At 41.1% G+C, this 19,517-nt stretch overlaps 1 protein-coding gene across 1 annotated transcript; it reads right to left on the bottom strand.

Annotated features, from left to right (window-relative positions):
* Positions 1-1,468: 1,468 nt before the first annotated feature.
* Positions 1,469-11,869, bottom strand: rps15 (ribosomal protein S15). The gene is made up of 4 exons (XM_043721339.2): positions 11,848-11,869; positions 11,036-11,124; positions 7,633-7,867; positions 1,469-1,626 (listed from the first exon to the last, which is right to left on the bottom strand). Exons 1-4 carry the CDS (start codon positions 11,848-11,850, stop codon positions 1,513-1,515), a joined length of 441 nt encoding a protein of 146 aa, XP_043577274.1. The 5' UTR covers positions 11,851-11,869; the 3' UTR covers positions 1,469-1,512.
* Between the last annotated feature and the right edge of the window lie 7,648 nt (positions 11,870-19,517).

The raw sequence follows: 19,517 nt of genomic DNA, 5'->3' as shown, positions 1-19,517 counted from the left end.
GGTGTGGCGAACATCAAGTTAAACTGCTACCAGGTGTCTCTCTCACAAGAGACTAGCCTATGGTCCAGGAAGACATTAGCAACTTTACCTGTGTATTCCATATATCTCATTTCTTATTTATTGCTTTCCTTAACATCTCTACGACTACATGAGGGCCTATTTTGCCGCTTGATGTTTCTGATTTCCACCTATATATTTCCACATGATTTTCCAAGCCAATATTCTGTCTCTCTAACTCTCACTGCATTGAAATACTTTTATCAATAATACTAACCCACCTCCTTTCCTTTTTTTGTCTGTCCTTCCTAAATAATGAATACCCCTGGATATTCAGTTCGCATCCTTGGTAATCCTTCAGCAATACCTCTGTAAACTGCAACTATTTATAGACATTTGCAGCGAATTCATCTACTTTATTGAAAATGCTTCACACGTAATGGCACAAATCCTTTAGACCTGTCTTTTTAACCTTGTTAGTCATCTTAGCTTTATTTTGCAGCATGGCCCCATTTATTTTCCAGACTTATTTTCTCATCTTTCCACATTTGCTTCTTATGTTTGTCTTTAGTTTCTATCCTCTCCCTGCTGAAGTTAGCAACCCCCTGCCATTCTCATTTAAACCATTCTCTACAGCACCAACAATTTCTTCTCCCTCACAACATATCTTCTGTAGCTGCAGAAACATGTCTGTTCCCTTTACTACCTAATCTTCTATCACTCTAGCCCTGTCATTCAACCTCTTTCTCTCATTCTCAACACAGCTACCCATAATGCTATGAGCTTGGCTTCCACTGCTATCCCAAGAAGTCATCTGACACAATAAGCATTGAAAAACATGTATCTTACAGAGCATGCTATCCACAACAACCTCAGTATCACTCCAGAGTCCAACTGCTGCTCTAGCTCCTGACTGCAATGAGATCAGCATTAAACCTTCCTCTGTGTCAATCTCTACTGTGCATGGTTTCTTTACAATTGTTCTCAAATGTCTCCACTTGAGACAGATTTCAGGCATTCTTATTTCTTCAAAGATTTCACCCAGCGCAGACCTCCCCATGGGAGGACAGAACATAAGGGATTCTGATGCCAATTATCAGACATCTCCGCAATTTCACTGAGTTATCAAATCTAGCCCCTATGGTTCTGATCCATAAAGCTGGATGAAATTCCAGCTCAAATTCCCGATCTATCTGCTGTGAAAGAGAGGGCTCATTCCCCGCTTACACAATAAGTCCTCAAAAATGTTGCAGAACAACTTAGATATCACGAGTTTTGCTTGAATTCTCATAAAAAGACCTAAAAGGATCAAAGCAAAAATGTATTTAAACTTATTGCAAAAAGACCCAAGCAAAATACAAACAGAATGCCTGATAAATGCATGCAGAGGAAATATTTATGTTCCAACCTAGAGTGCAAGAACTAAGAAAGCTGTTAAACTGCTCATCCAAAGAATAATGACAAAGTTAAGTTCAGTGAAATAAGTTTTATTTACACATTTCCATTGCAAACTGTTTACTTCAGAGGAATGAATCTGGAGGAGTGAGTGGCACCGATACCAGGTCTGCCGTGCTTCACAGGCTTGTAGGTGATGGAGAACTCGCCAAGATAATGGCCAATCATTTCAGGCTGTAAAATAAAAGAGTAAAACTCAGAAAAGAATTCAAAGCAATTTACTTTAACTTCAACAATTATTACAGGAGTTCAAGACACAGCTGGATTGGACTCGATTGTTAAAGTACGAAATACAGTTGTGATCTGTATATTCTCCTTCACCTTGTAAGTGTCAAATGAAACAAAGTTAAATTATTGCTTATGATGGCTTCCATGCTTGCGAGAAAAACTTATACCTTTCGATCTTTAAAAGAAGTATAATGATATTGACTTTATAAAATGATGGCACCATGAGCTGGATACAAAGAAAAATGGAGACAGGAGTGTAAAAGCCAGTAATTAGGTTAGTGCAACATGAGGCTACACATCTAGTCCATACACACGATCAGTGCATCAACACTGATCCCATCACTGACTTCTGGTTTCAGAAGGCATACCATCAAAGCAGAAGAAAAATAATAAAGAGGATGCACAGCCTTTACGACACATAAAAATCCCACAAATTTGGTAAAGATTGTAGTCATAATTAAGCAAATGATTAGCTAACTGTTTCTTGACTGAATGAAATAAGTTTGCCTGGACTTACTAAAGGTCAGATGTACCTTACTATCCACCTGCACTGATGACATTTTAGCTTTTGAAATTTTCATTGCAATGTAGGACCAGGAGTAGGCCAATCAGTCTATCGAACCTGCTCTGTCATGCAATTTGTTCATAGTTAACCTCAATGCAATACAGGTTGTTCTGGTATAAACGTGTTTCATCAATGCAAATTGGCTATAAGGTGATTGACGATTTGTGACTGCTGTTTGGATAACCTAAATGGGTATAGCAATTTTATACAGCAGTTTCCATAGCACAAGGTTGCAGAGGAACACAACTGAAGCATTATAGCAGAACAACCTGTATTCCTGAAATGTATCTATTTCATCTGCTGTCAGTCTCCAGAGATCTATCAATTTCTGTCATGAATATGCATAAAGGCCGAGGTTCCGCAGCCCTATTTCAAACAGTAGGATTGAAAGGTCAGCCACTTCTTTACCCCCACCAATAAATGTAACATGGCTTCACTCCTCCTCCACCCTTTTCATAAGCCTACAGCACAACTACGTTTTGCATGGAGAATTATGCTATGATAATAAAGTTGACTTGCTTTCAGATACTTTTCCTCAAATTGTGAAATATACATACTGCTTTTCCAGAAGCATTAACTAATCCATATGCCAGTAGCCCTTTCTGCCATCTAAATCAGTCATGAGAAAAAAATGGCTTTAAACTGTAACACACTTCTCTGGTGTTAAAAGCCATTCTGTCAACACTACAATAACTAAAACCACCAAAGATAAGGAGAGATCCAATTCCATTTCTCTGAAGACAAGGTACAACTCCAACACATTGCACCACACAGTGGCAGATTGGCAAGTTACGCCAAACAGTTCCATGCCATAGTAAAATAGACCTTCTGGTTGCAGTTACAGTGTAAGTAGTTTCATCAATGCAGCTCTTCCCCATCGCATCAACAAAATTCTACAGCACAAAATAGGTCAGCCATCACCATTAAACCGGCACCTATGATTTTTTCCTGTAAACCACTGAGACCTTATTATTGCATTTTGTATTATTTTATAACAAAGATCAAATTTCAGTCTCCTATTAAATTTCTAAATTAGTACATAATTTCTGGTGTGTACAAATGTTTTACTGCAATGATCTACAGCTTTCCTTTGCACAAGTGCATTGGCAGAGCTTTGTAGATATCTTCCCAGGCAGCCATTAATGGGCCTTAATCATTACAATGATCCTCCCATGGATTTGTTTTTAAATGGTACAGATTGACAAATGCCTTGGGCAGACTGGAATATGAACATAATTAGGTTAAGCAAACAGCAGGCACTGGGAAAAGAGATGAATTATTTGGCACTGATTTCCCTTCTACTGACCTGCTTTTGTATCCACAGTATATATACAGCTGGTCTAGTTCAGATTCTGGTCAATGTTACCTGTGGATATTAACAGTAGGGGATTCAGCTATGACAATGTCACTGAATAGTTCAATGGGGTGATGGTTCTATGCTCCTTATTGGAGATGTTCATTGTCTGACACTTAGATGACAAGTGACCTTTATGTCACACCTCAGCCCAAGCCTGAATATTGTCCACATCTTGCTGGATTTGGAAACAGACTGCTTCAAAACGAGTTGTCGCTAGTAGTGCGAAACATTGTTTGCTAATGATTCCACATCACTGTCTCAGACCTCATGATGACAGGAAGGTAACTGATGAAGCAGGTAAGGCTCTACACCATAAGTTACTACCTTGGAGGAATTCCTACAGAAACATCCTGCTGAGATGATTGACCTTTAAAACCACAACCATTTTTCCTTGGTGATAAGTATGACTCTAACCAATGGAGAGCTTACCCAAATTTCCAACAACTCCAGTTTTGCTAGGATTCCTTACTGCCATTTGTCGGCAAATATAGGCTTGTGTCAAGGTCAGTCGCTGTCACTACCCCTCTGCAGGTCAACTCTTTTGTCTACACTTGGATGAAAGCTGCAATGAGGTCAGAAGCTGAATGGCCTAGCAAAACCCAAATTGAGTGTCAGCAAACAGGGTATGATGGAGTAAAGCCACTTGACACCTTCCGTTACATTACTGATGAGGATGACTGATATATTAGTATACCTGAGCAACTTCCCACACTACCAGGCAGATACCACTATTGTAATCATCCTGGAACAACTTCACACAAGTCGCAGCTCGGCCTGAAACACAAATCTTCAAAACTAGTTCTGGATTGCTGTCAAAGCCCATAGCCTTTGCAGTAACTAGTGCCTTCAGCCATTTGAAATATCATGTGGAGTGAATCAATTTGGCTGAAGACTGACATCTGTGGTGCTGAGGACCTCAGGAGGAAACAAAGATGGGTCACTCACTGAGCATCTCTGCTTGAAGACAGATCTGGAAACAGACTTGTCTTTTACAATAAGGGGTGCTGGACTTCCCTAGTATGGAGTATGGGCTTACTTGTGGAGGATTCTCTTCCAGAGAGTTATGAATGGTGTTAGCCTATAAAATAACTCACAATGTGTAGCAGGACTGCAGAGTTTAGATCTGATCCGTGGTTGCTGGATCACTTAACTTTGTCTTACATTAAGCTGCTTCCATTGTCTGAAGTGTTAGTCTTGTACTATAGCTTCACTAAACTGACACTGGCTCCTGGTATGCCCTCCTGCACTCTTCAGTGAACCAGGGTCGATTGCTTCACTTGGCCAAGTAATAGAGTAGCAGCTATACCAAACCACGAGATTACAGAATGTTGTTGAATACAATGCTAACTACGACCCACAAAACACCATTGTCAATTAACTTTTATTTCAAACAGGGATAGCAAGTCAAAGTCATTCAGCATAGTAGTAATGCCACACAAAACTATGACGGCCACCTTCAATGTGGAGATCTACCAAGATCATCATGGACAGACATCTGTCTTGGTAGATGGGTGAGGACAAGGGAAAAATACACTTTCCCTTAACTGGTTACCTCACCACCTAATGCAAACCCAGTCTAGCACCTATGGCATGCATCCTAGGAGACCTAGACAGACAGCGGGTGCACTGGGCAGTAAGAGTCCAAGAATTCTTAAGATTCTGGAAATGTCTGATAATGGGCATTAAACTAACTGGGCTATAGGTACTAGTTTACTGTCACCTTCCCTTTTCAAATAAATATTTTACATTGACATAAGGGATTTGAATCCTCATGCATGAATCTTGAAACGCTGGCATTGAAGTTTAGCAGATTAAACAGGGAAAACAAATGGAATGCTGGTGTAAAATCCAAAGAAAATGGAGTATAAAAATAGGGAAATGAGAATTTTCCAGCAATTTTGTGGAATTCTTTACTGCAGAGGGCTGTAGAGGCTGGGCCATTAAGTACCTTCAAGGCTGAGATAAACATAAGGAACCAAGGGCAGTGGAGAAAAGATGAGGATCATCAGATTAGTTATAATCTCATTGATTAGTGGAGTACACTTGAAGGGCAAAATGGCCTGCTTCTGCTTCTAGATCTTTCTTGTGCCCTTTAAGACTATCCCAGTTTAGTCAGCTGTGGTCCTACTGAGTCACTCTTGGTAATGGACATCTCGCTGCCCTGAGTGCATTCTTCAAGGGTTGTTCAAAATGTAGGTGTGCTCATTGATCTACAGAGGGAGCAGTAGATTTCCTTGCCCAGATCTAACTTGATACCATGAGACTTGATGAGGTCTACAGTAATGTTGAGGACTTCAAAAGCAATTCCCTCGCAGACTGTATACCATAGTGCCACCACCTCTGGTGGGTATGACCTGTCAGGGATGGCAATGGCAGCGTCTTGGACACTAAGGTTCAAGCCCCTGTGAATGACATTTTCAGGCACAAGCCCTGACACATCAGTGATTTGTTTGCAGGATTGGCAGGTCTTTGTATTGCTGTCATTTCCAGTGACTTGCGTCAATGTTGGATGGTCCGTCCAATTTCAATCCTCTAAAACACTGGTTCTTAAGAGGAACAACACATTATTGTAGGCATGAGTCACAGATGAGACCAAGTGTGGATGGCAGATTTCCTCCCGTTTAAAAGAATATCAGTGTATCAAACAGGGTTTTCAATAACTGCTTCATAATCATCATTAGACTAGTTTTCATTCTAGTTTTATTACTCAAATTCAAATACTACCATCTGCAATGGTGGGAATTCAGCAAATGGCCTCATAGCACTAGCCTCTAAACTACTGGTCCAGCATCAATAACACTCACTATCGCCTCCCTCCTAATCTGAAACCTGATTGGCTTCAATATATGCAGGCAGAATTTCAGGGGGTCAAGGTTACTGTTAACCGATCATTTTGCAACATTGAATGAAGTGCATATAGTGCTCAGAACTTAGCATTTGAATGAATTGAAATTATTTTCAGGAGGTCTGGGATCCCACTTGTACTGATAGCCATCACAGATACACAATATCTGAGCCAACTGAGGACAACAACCTCAGTGGCAGAAGTCATTAGGGCTGTTAGAGACAAAGATTTTCAGAGTTCAATGCAACAGAAAATGGTAACATCCATCCAGGAATTTTAGCACAGGATTTATTGTTTTCTTTTTCAAAAAATACTGGGTGGGTAAATTTCAGCTTCCAGTGTCAGGAAATGGGAACGTGGGAATAGTAATGTTGGGCTTCTGTCGATGACCTATTGTCAACATCAACAAAACAGAATATTTACATTGGTCACCTCAAGTAATCACTGTAAGGGTCAGTACATCAACGTTACATCGTGTATATAGCAATACAATACAGGAACACTGCATCTTTTCCGAATTACCCAGGATCTTAGGAAGGCAATAGTTCCCAGTTGCTTTCACAATAGCAACACTGCAACCAATTAGCACCCTTTACTCATGTACTTTAACCTGTTGTGATTGTTTGGAATTTGGCATTCACGCGTTTGTCTTGGTTAGTGTGAGATGAAAAGCTTTGGCAACAAGTCTCTCAGCTCAACAATACTAAAAAACATTGTTCTCTTTTTCATCCAGGCTGCTGACCCTGCTTTTCCTAGTAGAATGAAGCATCACAGCAGACTTCACCATTATAAGAAATACTCAAATGTTTGACAAAATGGAAAAAGGGGCATGAGATTATTTAGAAAGCTTCCCTAAAGAGCCAGCAAAGGCAAAAAGAAAATGGACCAAATGTCCAACTTTTTTGCTGTAAAATTCTATTGTTCGATTACAGCACTGTCCCCAATGGCATTGCCCAAGATTACCTATCTGCACATCACCTATTAGCAGCAACAGAAAATGAAATATACCCGCAGATGAAACAAAAATCATGGTCATCTATCTGGACTCAAAATTGAAGCAGCTAATGCTTAACAATGCAGCACATGATTCTGTGATTAGTTTTCAATATTGCATTCCGCCTTCGTCAAAATATGTATTAAAAAACTTGCCAATGAAACCACAATTCAGGAGCAAATTCACCTTACCTTGATTTCAACCTGGTTGAAGGTTTTGCCATTGTACACACCCACCATACTACCAACCATCTCTGGGAGGATAACCATATCCCTGAGGTGAGTCTTGACGACTTCTGGTTTCTCCATTGGAGGAGCTTCCTTTTTGGCTTTGCGCAGCCTTTTCAGCAGCGACTGTTGCTTACGGCGCAGGCCTCTGTTCACACGCCTCCGCTGACGAGCACAATACAACTGCATCAGCTGTTCACTGAAAACAAAAGCAAAATCTCAGCGCAAATTCTCAACAATAGGCTCATTAATTTATGTTTAATGTAGTTTGCAATAGCATTGGGCATTTCCAAAAGCCTAACCATTTTAAAACTAGACCATATTACATCTTTTGTTCAATACATGCTGCTTCTAAGTGAGTTCCAGGATCAGATGGCAGCAATTACGAGGGTTCATGAGTTCAAGTGAGGGGAAAAGTTTAAGGGAGATATGCATGGAAAGTTCTTTATGCAGAGGGTGGTGGGTGCCTGGAATGCGTTGCCAGCAGAAGTGATAGAGGCGGGCACAATTACATCATTTAAGATGTATCTAGGCAGATACATGAATGGGCAGGGAGCAGAGGAATACAGATCCTTAGAAAATAGGGGACAGGTTTAGATAGAGGATCTGGATCTACGCAGGCTTGGAGGGCGGAAGGACCTGTTCCTGTGCTGTAATTTTCTTTGTTCTTTATTCAATGGAGATAAAAATTTGTTGGTTGCAGTCCCAGTTTGAAATTCAGAGTATGTGATCTAATTGCTTTGATGTAAGTTAATGTGTGAAAATTACTGCACTTCAATCAAACTCTTTCGATCATTCCTGCAGTCAATGAGAGGAACAAAGACAGCAGACTATGCTCTCAAGTCAGAAAAAAAGGGTGCAATCTCACACACTATCCAAGATTTGCGATTTTTGAGAAGATTTGTAGTTCAGGTTTAGGTTCAGATTGTAGGTTTGCTCGCTGAGCTGGAAGGTTTGATTTCAGATGTTTCGTCATTATACCAGGTATTATCATTAGTGAGCCGCCGGTGTTCTGTCCCACTTTCTATTTGCGTGTCTTGATCTGTTAAGGTGGGTGATACCATTTCCGCTTCCAGAGGTTGGTAAAATGGGTCCAAACCAATGCGTTTATTGATGGGAGTTCCAGTTTGAATACCAGGCCTCTAGGAATTCCCATGTGTGTTGCTGTTTAGCCTGTCCTAGGGTGGATGTGTTGTCCCAGTCGAATTGGTGTCCTTCTTTGTCTGTATGTAAGGATACTAGTGATAATGGGTCATGTCTTTTAATGGATAATTGGTGTTTGTGTATCCTGATGGATACTTTTCTGCCTGTCTGTCCAATGTTGTGTTTGCTACAGTCCTTGCAGGATATTTCGTAAATGACATTAGTTTTGCAGGTTGTTGGTACAAGGTCCTTTAGGTTCATCAGTAGCTGTTTCAGTGTGTTGGTAGGTTTGTGGGATACCATGATGCCAAGTCTGGTATTCATCTCCGAGATGTGTTTGATGTATGTTAGTGTGGCTCAGATTTCTGGGCGTGTTGTGTCTACTTGCTTGGGATCATTGTTTAAGAATCAGCAGACTGTATTTATAGTATACCCATTGTTCTTGACTACGCTGTATTTTTCTTCTGCCGCTCATAGTTCCTGGGTGTTGCAGTGTGTTGTGGTACCAGAAAGATATCACCCACCTTAACAAACCAAAACACAAATAGAAAGCGGGCCAGATCTCCATTGCTTCACCGGAGGATCACTGATTATGTTACCTAGCATGGTGACGAAACGTCTGAAAACAAACCTTCCAGCTCAGCGAGAAAACTTACAACCACGGTTTGCAAAATGCCAACAGATACTGTGACACTCCATGTCCCCTCCAAATAAAAAGTTAAAACCTTTGTGTCAAGCCAAAAAAGTTGAAATAAATCAACTAATCAAACTGTATTCTTAACACCAAAAACATAGCCACAGATCATTCTTCTCTACTGTATAAATCCGGGTCAAAACGTGTGGCACTGGAAAAACACAGGTCAGGCAACATCCAAGGAGCAGGAGAATTGACATTTCAGGCATGATTCCTTAATCAGGAATGTGGTTGGGTGGGGGCTGAGAGATAAATAGAAGAGGGTGGGAGGAAGGTAGCGGCAAAGATAATAGGTAGATCCAGGTGGGGTTTGATGGTGACAGGTTGGAGCAGAGGATGGAGCAAATAGGTAGGAAGGTAGATGGACAGGTGGGACAGTCCAAGAGGGTGGTGCCAAGTTGGAGGGTTGGATCTCGGATTGGGGGGGGGGGGGGAAGGAAACTAGTGAAATCAACATTTATATTGTGTGGTTGGGAAGATGGAAAATGAGGTGTTTTTCCTCCAGGCATCAGGTGGCTAGGATTTGGCAGTGGCGGAGGCCCAGGACTGGCATGTCCTTGGTAGAATAGGAGGGGGAGTTGAAGTGGTTGGCCACAGGGCAGTGGGCTTGTTTGGTGTGTATATCTCAGATTTTCCCTGAAATATTCTGAGAGTTGGTGTTGTCTCTCCAATGTAGAGGGCAGTGGATGAGGTGTTCAGATGTGCAGGAAAATCTTTGCTGGATGTGGAAGGATTTTGGAGGCATTAAGTGGAGGTGAGGGCACGGGGGAGGGGGGAGTTTAGAAGAAGGTATAGTCCAGGTAGCTGTGGGAGTCAGTGGGTTTGAAGTAGATGCCTGTGTTGAGTTGTTCACTAGAAAAGGATCCTTCCACAGCCAGCAAAGACTTTTCAGCACATCCAAACACCTCACCTATTGTGTCCGTTACTCTCGATGTGGTCTCCTCTATATTGGGGAGACAGGACGCCAACTCATGAAGTATTTCAGAGAACATCTCTGGGACACATGCACCAACAAACAACCTCTCCGCCCTGTGGCCGACAACTTCAACTCCCCCTACAACTCCACCAAGGACATGCAAGTCCTGGGCTACCTCCACCGCCAAATCCGAGCCACTCAATGCCTGGAGGAAGAACGCCTCATCTTCTGCCATGGGACCCTTCAACCACAAGGCATCCGTGTCAATTTCACCATCTCCCATCTCATCCCAGGTCCAAGTCTCCAACTTGGCAACCCCTCTTGAACTATCCCATATGTCCATCTTCCTTCCCACTTATCCACTCTGACCTGCAACCATCACCTGCATCTACCTATCTCCTTCCCAGCTACCACCCTCCCAGCCCCACTTACCCCCTCCTATTTATTTCTCAGATGAAGGGCTTATGTTCAAAACATCAATTCTCCTGCTTGACCTATGTTTTCCGAGCACCACATTTTTCGACTCGTGAGTCCAGTATCTGCAGTCCTCACTTACTCCTAGTCTATATAAATCTTGTACAACAGAAGTTATTATTTAACACATTGCAACTTACTGGGACATATCAAGGAGCTGATCCAGGTCAACACCTCTGTAGGTGAATTTCCTGAAAGTCCTCTTCTTCTTCTGTTCTACTTGGTCAGCCTATGTTAAAAGAAACCATAAAGATAAGCAAAATAAACATTGCTACAAATACATGAGCTTAAGATACATTACTGTCAGAAAAGTTGTTCGGACACAGGGACAATCCACATTTTTAAAATGAATGTAAATTATGTGTTGTAAAATACATCTAGTTAAAACCCATCAGCTGTTACATTTTTCTTTTGTTTCAAAAATGTTTGATGCTTCCAAACAGATTGTATGAGGTCGAGCAACCAATTTTTATTCCCTTTAGCAGTTTGCTGATGTTGACAATACACAAGATATCCACAGGATCGGGTAAACAGTGCAATCTATTCGATTCTGCCTTTAGGAAATCTCATGCCTTGGAACCTGAACTCCATAAACTTAAATTCCACTATCAGATGGTTCTCACATTAAACTCACATTGGCACCAAGTCTTAAAGCACCCACCCCATCCCGCACCATTACCAAATTTAAAAGGGCACCAAGTTTAAAATAAGCCTATTCCAGGGTTAAGGAGTAAGCGCACTTTCAACATTATTAAGCAGCCCTAGGCCCACAAGAGACCCGTACTGACTCGATTGATATAAATTGGTTTTGCAAAAGATAATCAGCCCACATTATAGTCCTGACTCCGTTCTATGATATTATCGCCGATACGGAGGTTCCGCTATTAATAAGAGCACGGATGGACAACGATTGCATTGGATTATCTCAGCTCTATCACACACAGACACCCACCATTTTCACCCGCTCTCTCTGGAAAGGACAAATCTCGTTTCCGCTGCAGCAAATATCGCGGGATTTGGGCCCTAAACCATTGCGCGTGCGCACACCGGCCAATGTCCGCGATGTTTATTCTCTTTGTTAAAAATCACACACTAGGTTATAGTCCAACGGGTTTATTTACAGTTTATTGTCTTTTATTGAAGAATCCTTTTCATATCTATCTTTTCTAATGAACCAGTTCAGAGATGGTATTACCAGGGTTGGCGGATTTGAGCTATAGGGAGAGATTGAATAGGTTAGGGCTGTTTTCCCTGGAGTGTTGGAGGCTGAGGAGTGACCTTGTAGAGGTTTATAAAATCATGAGGGGCATGGATAGGATAAATAGACAAAGTCTTCCTTGCTGAAAAGTGTGGTGCTGGAGAAGCACGGCAGGTCAGGTAGCATCAGAGGAGCAGGAGAGTCAACGTTTCGGGCATAAGCCCTTCATCAGGAATGTGATGAAGGGCTTATGCCTGAAATGGTGACTCTGCTCCTCCTCAGATGATGCCTGACCTGCTGTGGTTTTCCAGCACCACGCCTTTCGACTCTGATCTCCAGTTCTCACTTTCTCCAAGGTCTTTTCACTGGGATGGGGGAGTGTAAAACTAGAGGGCATAGTTTAGGGTGAGGGGAAAGATTTAAAAGGGACGTGAAGTGAAACCTTTTCATGCAGAGGGTGATGAGTGTATGGAATCAGCTGCCAGAGGAAGTGGTGGAGGCTAGTACAATTACAATATTTAAAAGATATTTGCATGGGTATATAAATAGGAAGGGTCCTGAGGTATATGGGCCAAGTACTGGCAAATGGGACTAGAGTAATTTAGGATATCTAGTTGGCATGGATGGGTTGGACTGAAGTGTCTGTTTCTGTGCTGCTGTACATCTCTACGACTGTGACCTCTGGTGCAAGTGGGGATTTGAACCACTGCCTCCAGTCTAGGGATAGAGACATCACCATTGCACTATAAAGACAAGAATCCTTTTTAATAAATGAATTAGTAAACCTGGTCTTTTAGTTACCCACACCCCACCAAAAATATACTACATAGTACTCATAACACCTGGGTGAACATACTTGAGTACTACAAATACTGGTATATAGACAAAAACAAAAACAGAAAGTGCTGGGAAAGCTCAGCGGGTCTGAGAGTCATTCGTCCTAAACCTTAATGCTGACTTCTCGTCACAAATGCTTTTCTAGCAAATTAGCGTTAACGTTTCAGGACGAATGGCCCCTTCCTCAGACCTGCTGAGCTTTTTCAGCAATTTCTGTTTTGATTCAGATTTACAGCATGCACAGTTCTTTCAGTTATTTTGTGTAGGTAGACCTGGCTTTATTTAGTGGTCTCAAAAATCTCATATATATACCCTGTATATAAAAGGTCTTTTTGAGTTCTTGTGGTGCAATGATAACATCAGGAATGATGAAGAGCTTATGTCCAAATATCATTTCTCCTGCTCCTTGGATGCTGACTGACCTGCTGTGCTTTTTGAGCATCACACTTTCGACTCTGATCTCCAGCATCTGCGGTCCTCACTTTCTCTTTGTGCAATGATAATGTCCCAACCTGTGGGCCAGGAGGCTCAGGTGCAGGTGCCACCTATACCTGACATTTTTCTGAATAGGTTGATTTTAAAAATCTAGTGAACACAAAAACAGGGCTCTAAGGGTTCATTTAGAAGAGTGGTAGTGCCCCTACATCTGTGCCAGGAGGCCCACTTTCAAATTCTACCTGCTCCAGAGGAGTGCAATAACAATTCTCAATATCAATGCTCATGTGAATCAGAACGCAAACTGGAGGTACAATATCTCATCTTCAGACTAGGCACTTTACATCCTTCTGGACTTAATATTGAGTTTAACACCTTCAAATTGTAAACCAACTCCCATTCTTCCCTTTCTTTTAGCTTTACTTGTTACATCCTCTGTCACCAGGTTCTCTCTCTCCCCTCCCCTACCCCAGTGGGACTGTCTTTTAAGACACACCATTGTTCTGCCATTCTCACATTCCGATCACTTAATCTGAACATTTTATCTCCCTCATCCACACACCCCAACTATAGCATAAATGCTGCCTGTTCCCTCTACACTGCATTTCAGCTCTGATGAAGAGTCACCTAGACTCAAAACATTAGCTTGCTCTCTCTCCATGGATGCTGCCTGATCTGCATTGGTTACTTCCAGCACCAATTCTAGTATCTGCACTAATTTGCTCCTTCAATTCTCAATAGATTGATTAGAAAATATTCATAGCTGGAAATGTGTTGCTGGAAAAGCGCAGCAGGTCAGGCAGCATCCAGGGAACAGGAGAATCGACGTTTCAGGCATAAGCCCTTATGTCCGAAACGTCGATTCTCCTGTTCCCTGGATGCTGCCTGACCTGCTGCGCTTTTCCAGCAACACATTTCCAGCTCTGATCTCCAGCATCTGCAGACCTCACTTTCTCCTCCTAGAAAATATTCATGACAGCTCATGTGTCATAGTGGTAGTGTCTGCCTCTGAGGTAGAAGGCTTAGATTCACTTTGTACCTGTTTCAAACTGTTTCACCACGTCTGAACCAGTTACTTAAAATTATCGAGCCTGGGTATTTACATTAATTCTATCATGCTCAACATGCTATACTCATTAATCAGAATCAATTTTTCCTCCTGTAAACACCTTTGACATACCTTACAGTGGGGCGCGTGGTCAAGCAGGCACTATAAGCTATGCTGCCAAAATACACAGGAGTTAAGGCATGCCCAATTCTAGCATTGGATGCTGTTGACATTTCAAAATGGTGAGCAATACCTTATTTCAGCACATATATCAACCCATCTTGGAGGAATTTTTCAGGTCAACTTACATGCCAACATCTAAAACAAAACTGAAATAATAGCTAAATTTATTTAAATGTTTAATAAAATTCTTTCTGACCAAGGGCGAACTCGCCTGGAGCACACTGCTCAACAACTGAGTTTACCTGCTACTTTGTGCTCCTCCATTGCATGCGCTTGTTCCAAGGTGAGATATCCAACCGACCGTGAGATGCATTTATGGAAGTCACATTCTACTTCGCCTCTTGTATCACATCAAACCGCCTCAGTTTATTTTTTTTACTCACTACATGTCTACTCTGCAGACCCATTTGAGAAAAAAAACTGGAATACAGGTAGAGACCTTCCAGAAAGCTCTCTGCCTTTAAGACACTTAAAACACTGACACAAGTTTTTGGTCACCTGTCCTAATGTTGCCTAATAAGAACAGAAAATGCTGGCAAAACTCAGCAGGTCTGGAAGTATCTTCACTAGAACCGCAGAAGAGTCACTGGACTAGAGATGCTTTCTTCCCACTGATGCTGCCAGACCTGCTGAGTTTCACCAGCAATTTTTTTTTTGTTTCAGATTTCCAGCACCTACAATTCTTTATTTCATTGCTTAATAAGGCTCAGAATCAGATTTTGCTTTGTAATACTGCTCTGAAGCAGTTGCTTTATTACATCAAAAGCACTACACAAATGCAATTAAAGCAATGAATAAAATATTGAAAAAAAATGGAAATGGAAAAAAAGTTTAAAGGTATTTCAGTTTTGAGAAATAATAGCATAAGTAGGTTCAGCAAAGGAGCAGGCAAGTTGAATAGGACTTATACTTGAGAGTGGCTAATTATAAGGAGATAAAATGTGACCTTGCCCAGATTAAATGGAAAAAAATATGACCAGAACTATAAGAGAGCCATGGGAACTATGTAAACAGGATTTTAAAAAGTTACAAATTATCAGTGAGGAAGTGAAGTATACATAAGGGTGGTGTTGTGTGTTTGTATGAATAAACAAATCTGATGAAATTTGAAACTTAAAAATTAAATGCTTGTGCACTGAAGAACAGATGCAAAGAAAATAAGAACTACAGCTAACATAAAAAATTAGAAATTGTCCCAAAATAGGAAATTAGAAATGTAAAGTGGTAATTTCAGAAGTTTTAAAAAAAAACTTTTATTTAATAAGGGAGATCTGTTCATTTGGACAGCCCCTCACAATTGACTTGTTTCAAATCGAGTTTAATGGGATTGGAAATGGCTGATCTGGCCAATGTGCAACTGACCAACCTTGCCACATGCAGGCCATGTGTCACTTGGAAGTGTCAGGTCGATAAGTTACCTCCATTTTGGTTGGTCACAAGTTAGAACATAACAGTACAGCACAAGTTCTTTGGCCCATCATGTCTGCATTGACCGTGATGCCATTCTAAATGAATGGCAGGATCCTTAGGTGCATTCATATACTGAGCAATCTTGAGATGGAAGTCAATAGCTCCCTGAAACTGGCAATGCACGTGGATAAATTGGTAAAGATGCTGTACAGCATGCTTGCCTTCAACAGTCAGGACATCGAATACAGAAGTTGCTAAGTCAAGTTGAGGCTTTAAGATTTTGGTTGGATCATATTTGGAGTCGTCTGTATAGTTAAGGCCACCACATAATATGAAGGATATGGAGGCTTTGAAGAGGGTGCAAGAGGCTTACCAGGATATTGCTAACACATTACATACCAGGCAACAAGAGGAGGCTGGACAAACTTGGATTGTTCCCAGTAGAGTTTAACAGGCTGAGAATAGGAATGTTTTGACTTTGAGTGATGCCTTCAAGACATCCTCAAAAACATTTCTGTCATCATCCTGGGAATGTTATAGTTACACAGCATGGAAACCGCTCCTTCGATCCAACTTGTCCATACCAAAATTCTCAAATGAAACTAATCCCTCTTGCCCTGCATTTTGCCCATATCCTTCCAAACTTTTCCAATTCGTCCAAAGTTTTTTTGCAATTGAACCTGACAACCCATCACTTCCTATGACAGTTCATTCCACATGCAAACCACCGTGTGCAAAAGGTGCATCTCAAGACCCTTTTAAATCTTTCACCTCTCACTTTAAAAATATGCCCCCCAAATAGAGAAAAGACCTTTGCAGTTCACCTTACCTATACCCTTTATGATTTTAAAAATCTCCAAGGTCATCCTTTAACCTATGCTCCAGTGGAAAAAAGACCCAGTTTATCTTTATAACTCAAGCCCTCCAGTCCAGCAACATCCTGGTAAACTTTTCTGAACACTCTCCAAAGTAATAATTTTCTTCCTATAGCTGGGTGACAAGAACTGCACAGAACTCCAAAAGTGGCCTCACCAACATCTTGCACAACCTTAACATGATATTCCAATTCCTATGCTCAAATAGTCTGAACAATGAAGATGTGTGCTAAACGCCTGCTTAACAACCCTACTCATGGATGTAGGTTTGCTCACTGGGCTGAAAGGTTTTCAGATGTTTTGTCACCATACCATGTAACATCTTCAGATGAGCCTCCGGATGAAGCACTGCTGATGTCTCCTACATTCTATTTGTATGTTTGCGTTTCTTTGGGTTGGTGATGTCATTTCCTATTCTTTTTCTCAGGGGTGGGTAAATGGGGTCCAAGTCAATGCACTTGTTGATAGAGTTCAGTTGGAATGCCATGTTTCAAATCTATACTTGTGATGCAACTTTCAAAGAATTATATACCGGAATCCATAAGCCTCTCTGTTCAACACTACCCAGGGCCGTACCATTAACTTTTTAGGTCCTGCCCTCTTTCGTTTTACAAATGGCAATACGCCTATCGCTCACTTCAACAGTTGCTTTGAAAGTCAAGTATCAGGCATATTATTAACTCTTAGGTTCTGCTTGCCAGAGCCGGTTTTGAGCAAGCAGGACCTTATTTTGGACATGTTGGAGTCATACAGGAATGGAAACAGACCCTTTAGTCCAATTCATCCACAGGGAACAGACATCCTAAAATGATCTGATCCCATTTGCCAGCATTTGGCCCATTTCCTTCTAAATCCTCCCTATTCGTCTACCTATCCAGATGTCTTTTAAAAGTTGTAATTGTACCAGCTTCCATTACTTCCTCATTCCATACACACACCACCCTCAGTATGATAAAGGTGCCCCTTGGGTGCCTTTTATATGCTTCCCCTCGCATCTTGAATCTATGTCCTCTAGTTTTGGACTCTCCTAGCTGGAGAAAAGACCTTCACAACTTGCCTTATCTATGCCCCTCATGATTTTATAAACATCTATAAGATCACGCCTCAGCCTCCAATGCTTCTAGGAAAATAGCCTCCACCTTTAGCTCAACCATCCAACCCAGCAATGTCCTTGTAAATTTCTTCTGCACGCTTTTTGAACTGGAAGAGGATAACACACTTGTACTTTCTCAGTTTCTAATTTGGAGAATCTTGCAAAGTCACCGTGTGAGTTACTTTTTAAACCTTATTTTGTCACAAGGTATAGACATTGCAAGGGTCAACATTTGCTGTCCATCCTTAATTGCACTTGACAAAGTGATTGGGTAGGTTCACTACAGCACATCCTACATTGGATAGGTCTTTTTTGTTTAATATTGCAATTCAAAGAAGTGCTGAAAGGTTTCACAATGATTGTTTGGAAAAATAAAATCACTTGGCAATTCTTCATAGCAACAAACACCAATGATAATAACATTCCTTTACAGAGCAACCTGCCAAATATACAACTAACTGAAAGATTCCATTGATCCTATTTCTCCACCCAATGCTTGCACTGTTAACCATATCCTTGTGATGGTCGGTTAGGTCGAACAGAACCAGATTTTCACATCATATAAACATAATGTGGTTTGAGTGTTGAAAACACGATTCAACGCAGTGCTGGAATTGCTGGTTGTCTGCAGTCATGAAGGAGGAAAATCAGCCAGCTTCCATTTTGAAATCACTGATAAGCTATTAAGGCTGTTAACAACCACAATGCCAAAGTCTGCAATGTTGTACTGCGCACTACTTTTCTGGTGTTGACCAAAACAAAATTCAGGAGTCTTTTATACCATCTAAGTCAAGGCAGCATAGCATTAGCCGATAAGGGCTATCGCCACAGTTGAACGTATGAACAGATTCTTGATGAAGGTAGCAGTGTCTGCATTTTAAAAAAAAATCTCCCTATGAGCCTATCTTACTTAAAAAGTGATGTGGAAAATTGTAAAATTCTAGCCATGATACACTTCTTGCTCTATTTTCCCTTTTCCCTGCTTACAATGAGGATACCAGCACAAAATAAATTGCTGGGGATATTCAGAAGGTCTGACAGCATCTGTAGGGAGAAAGCAAAATTCACATCGGGTCTGGTGATCCTTTATCTAAAGGAGGGTTACTGGACATGAAATGTTACCTTGGCTTTCACTCCACAGATGCTGCCAGAGCGGTGAATTTTGCCTGCAATTTGTTTTTCTTACAGATGTCCAGCAGCTGCAATTATTTGATATATTTTAAAAGATATCAGAACCCCCAACAAGAACCTTCCATGGTCTTTGAATTATAGCGATGTTAGCACACAAAATGAGATAAGGATAGGATGTCGAGTCACTTCCGACTCCATTATAAACATTTCATAATACAGTTCCCTGTAAAATTTTCCAATTTCAGCCTCAAAGGATTGAGCAGTGCATCATGCTAATTAGTGCTCAAACATAAAAAAAAACTTAAAAAGACAGATAAACCTGATATCGATCTTACTGGTTTACAAAACCTTACTGGATAGTGATTGATTGGCATGCTTAAATAAACCACCGACTGCAAAGCACACTAGGATG

The sequence above is a fragment of the Chiloscyllium plagiosum genome, unplaced genomic scaffold (genome assembly GCF_037043375.1).
Source record: "Chiloscyllium plagiosum isolate Xiang-an unplaced genomic scaffold, Cpla_swu_hap1 HiC_scaffold_28, whole genome shotgun sequence".
NCBI classification, from domain to species: Eukaryota; Metazoa; Chordata; class Chondrichthyes; order Orectolobiformes; family Hemiscylliidae; genus Chiloscyllium; species Chiloscyllium plagiosum.
The sequence above is the reverse complement of the archived record's forward strand: the minus strand, read 5'-3'. Positions and strand labels throughout refer to the sequence as shown.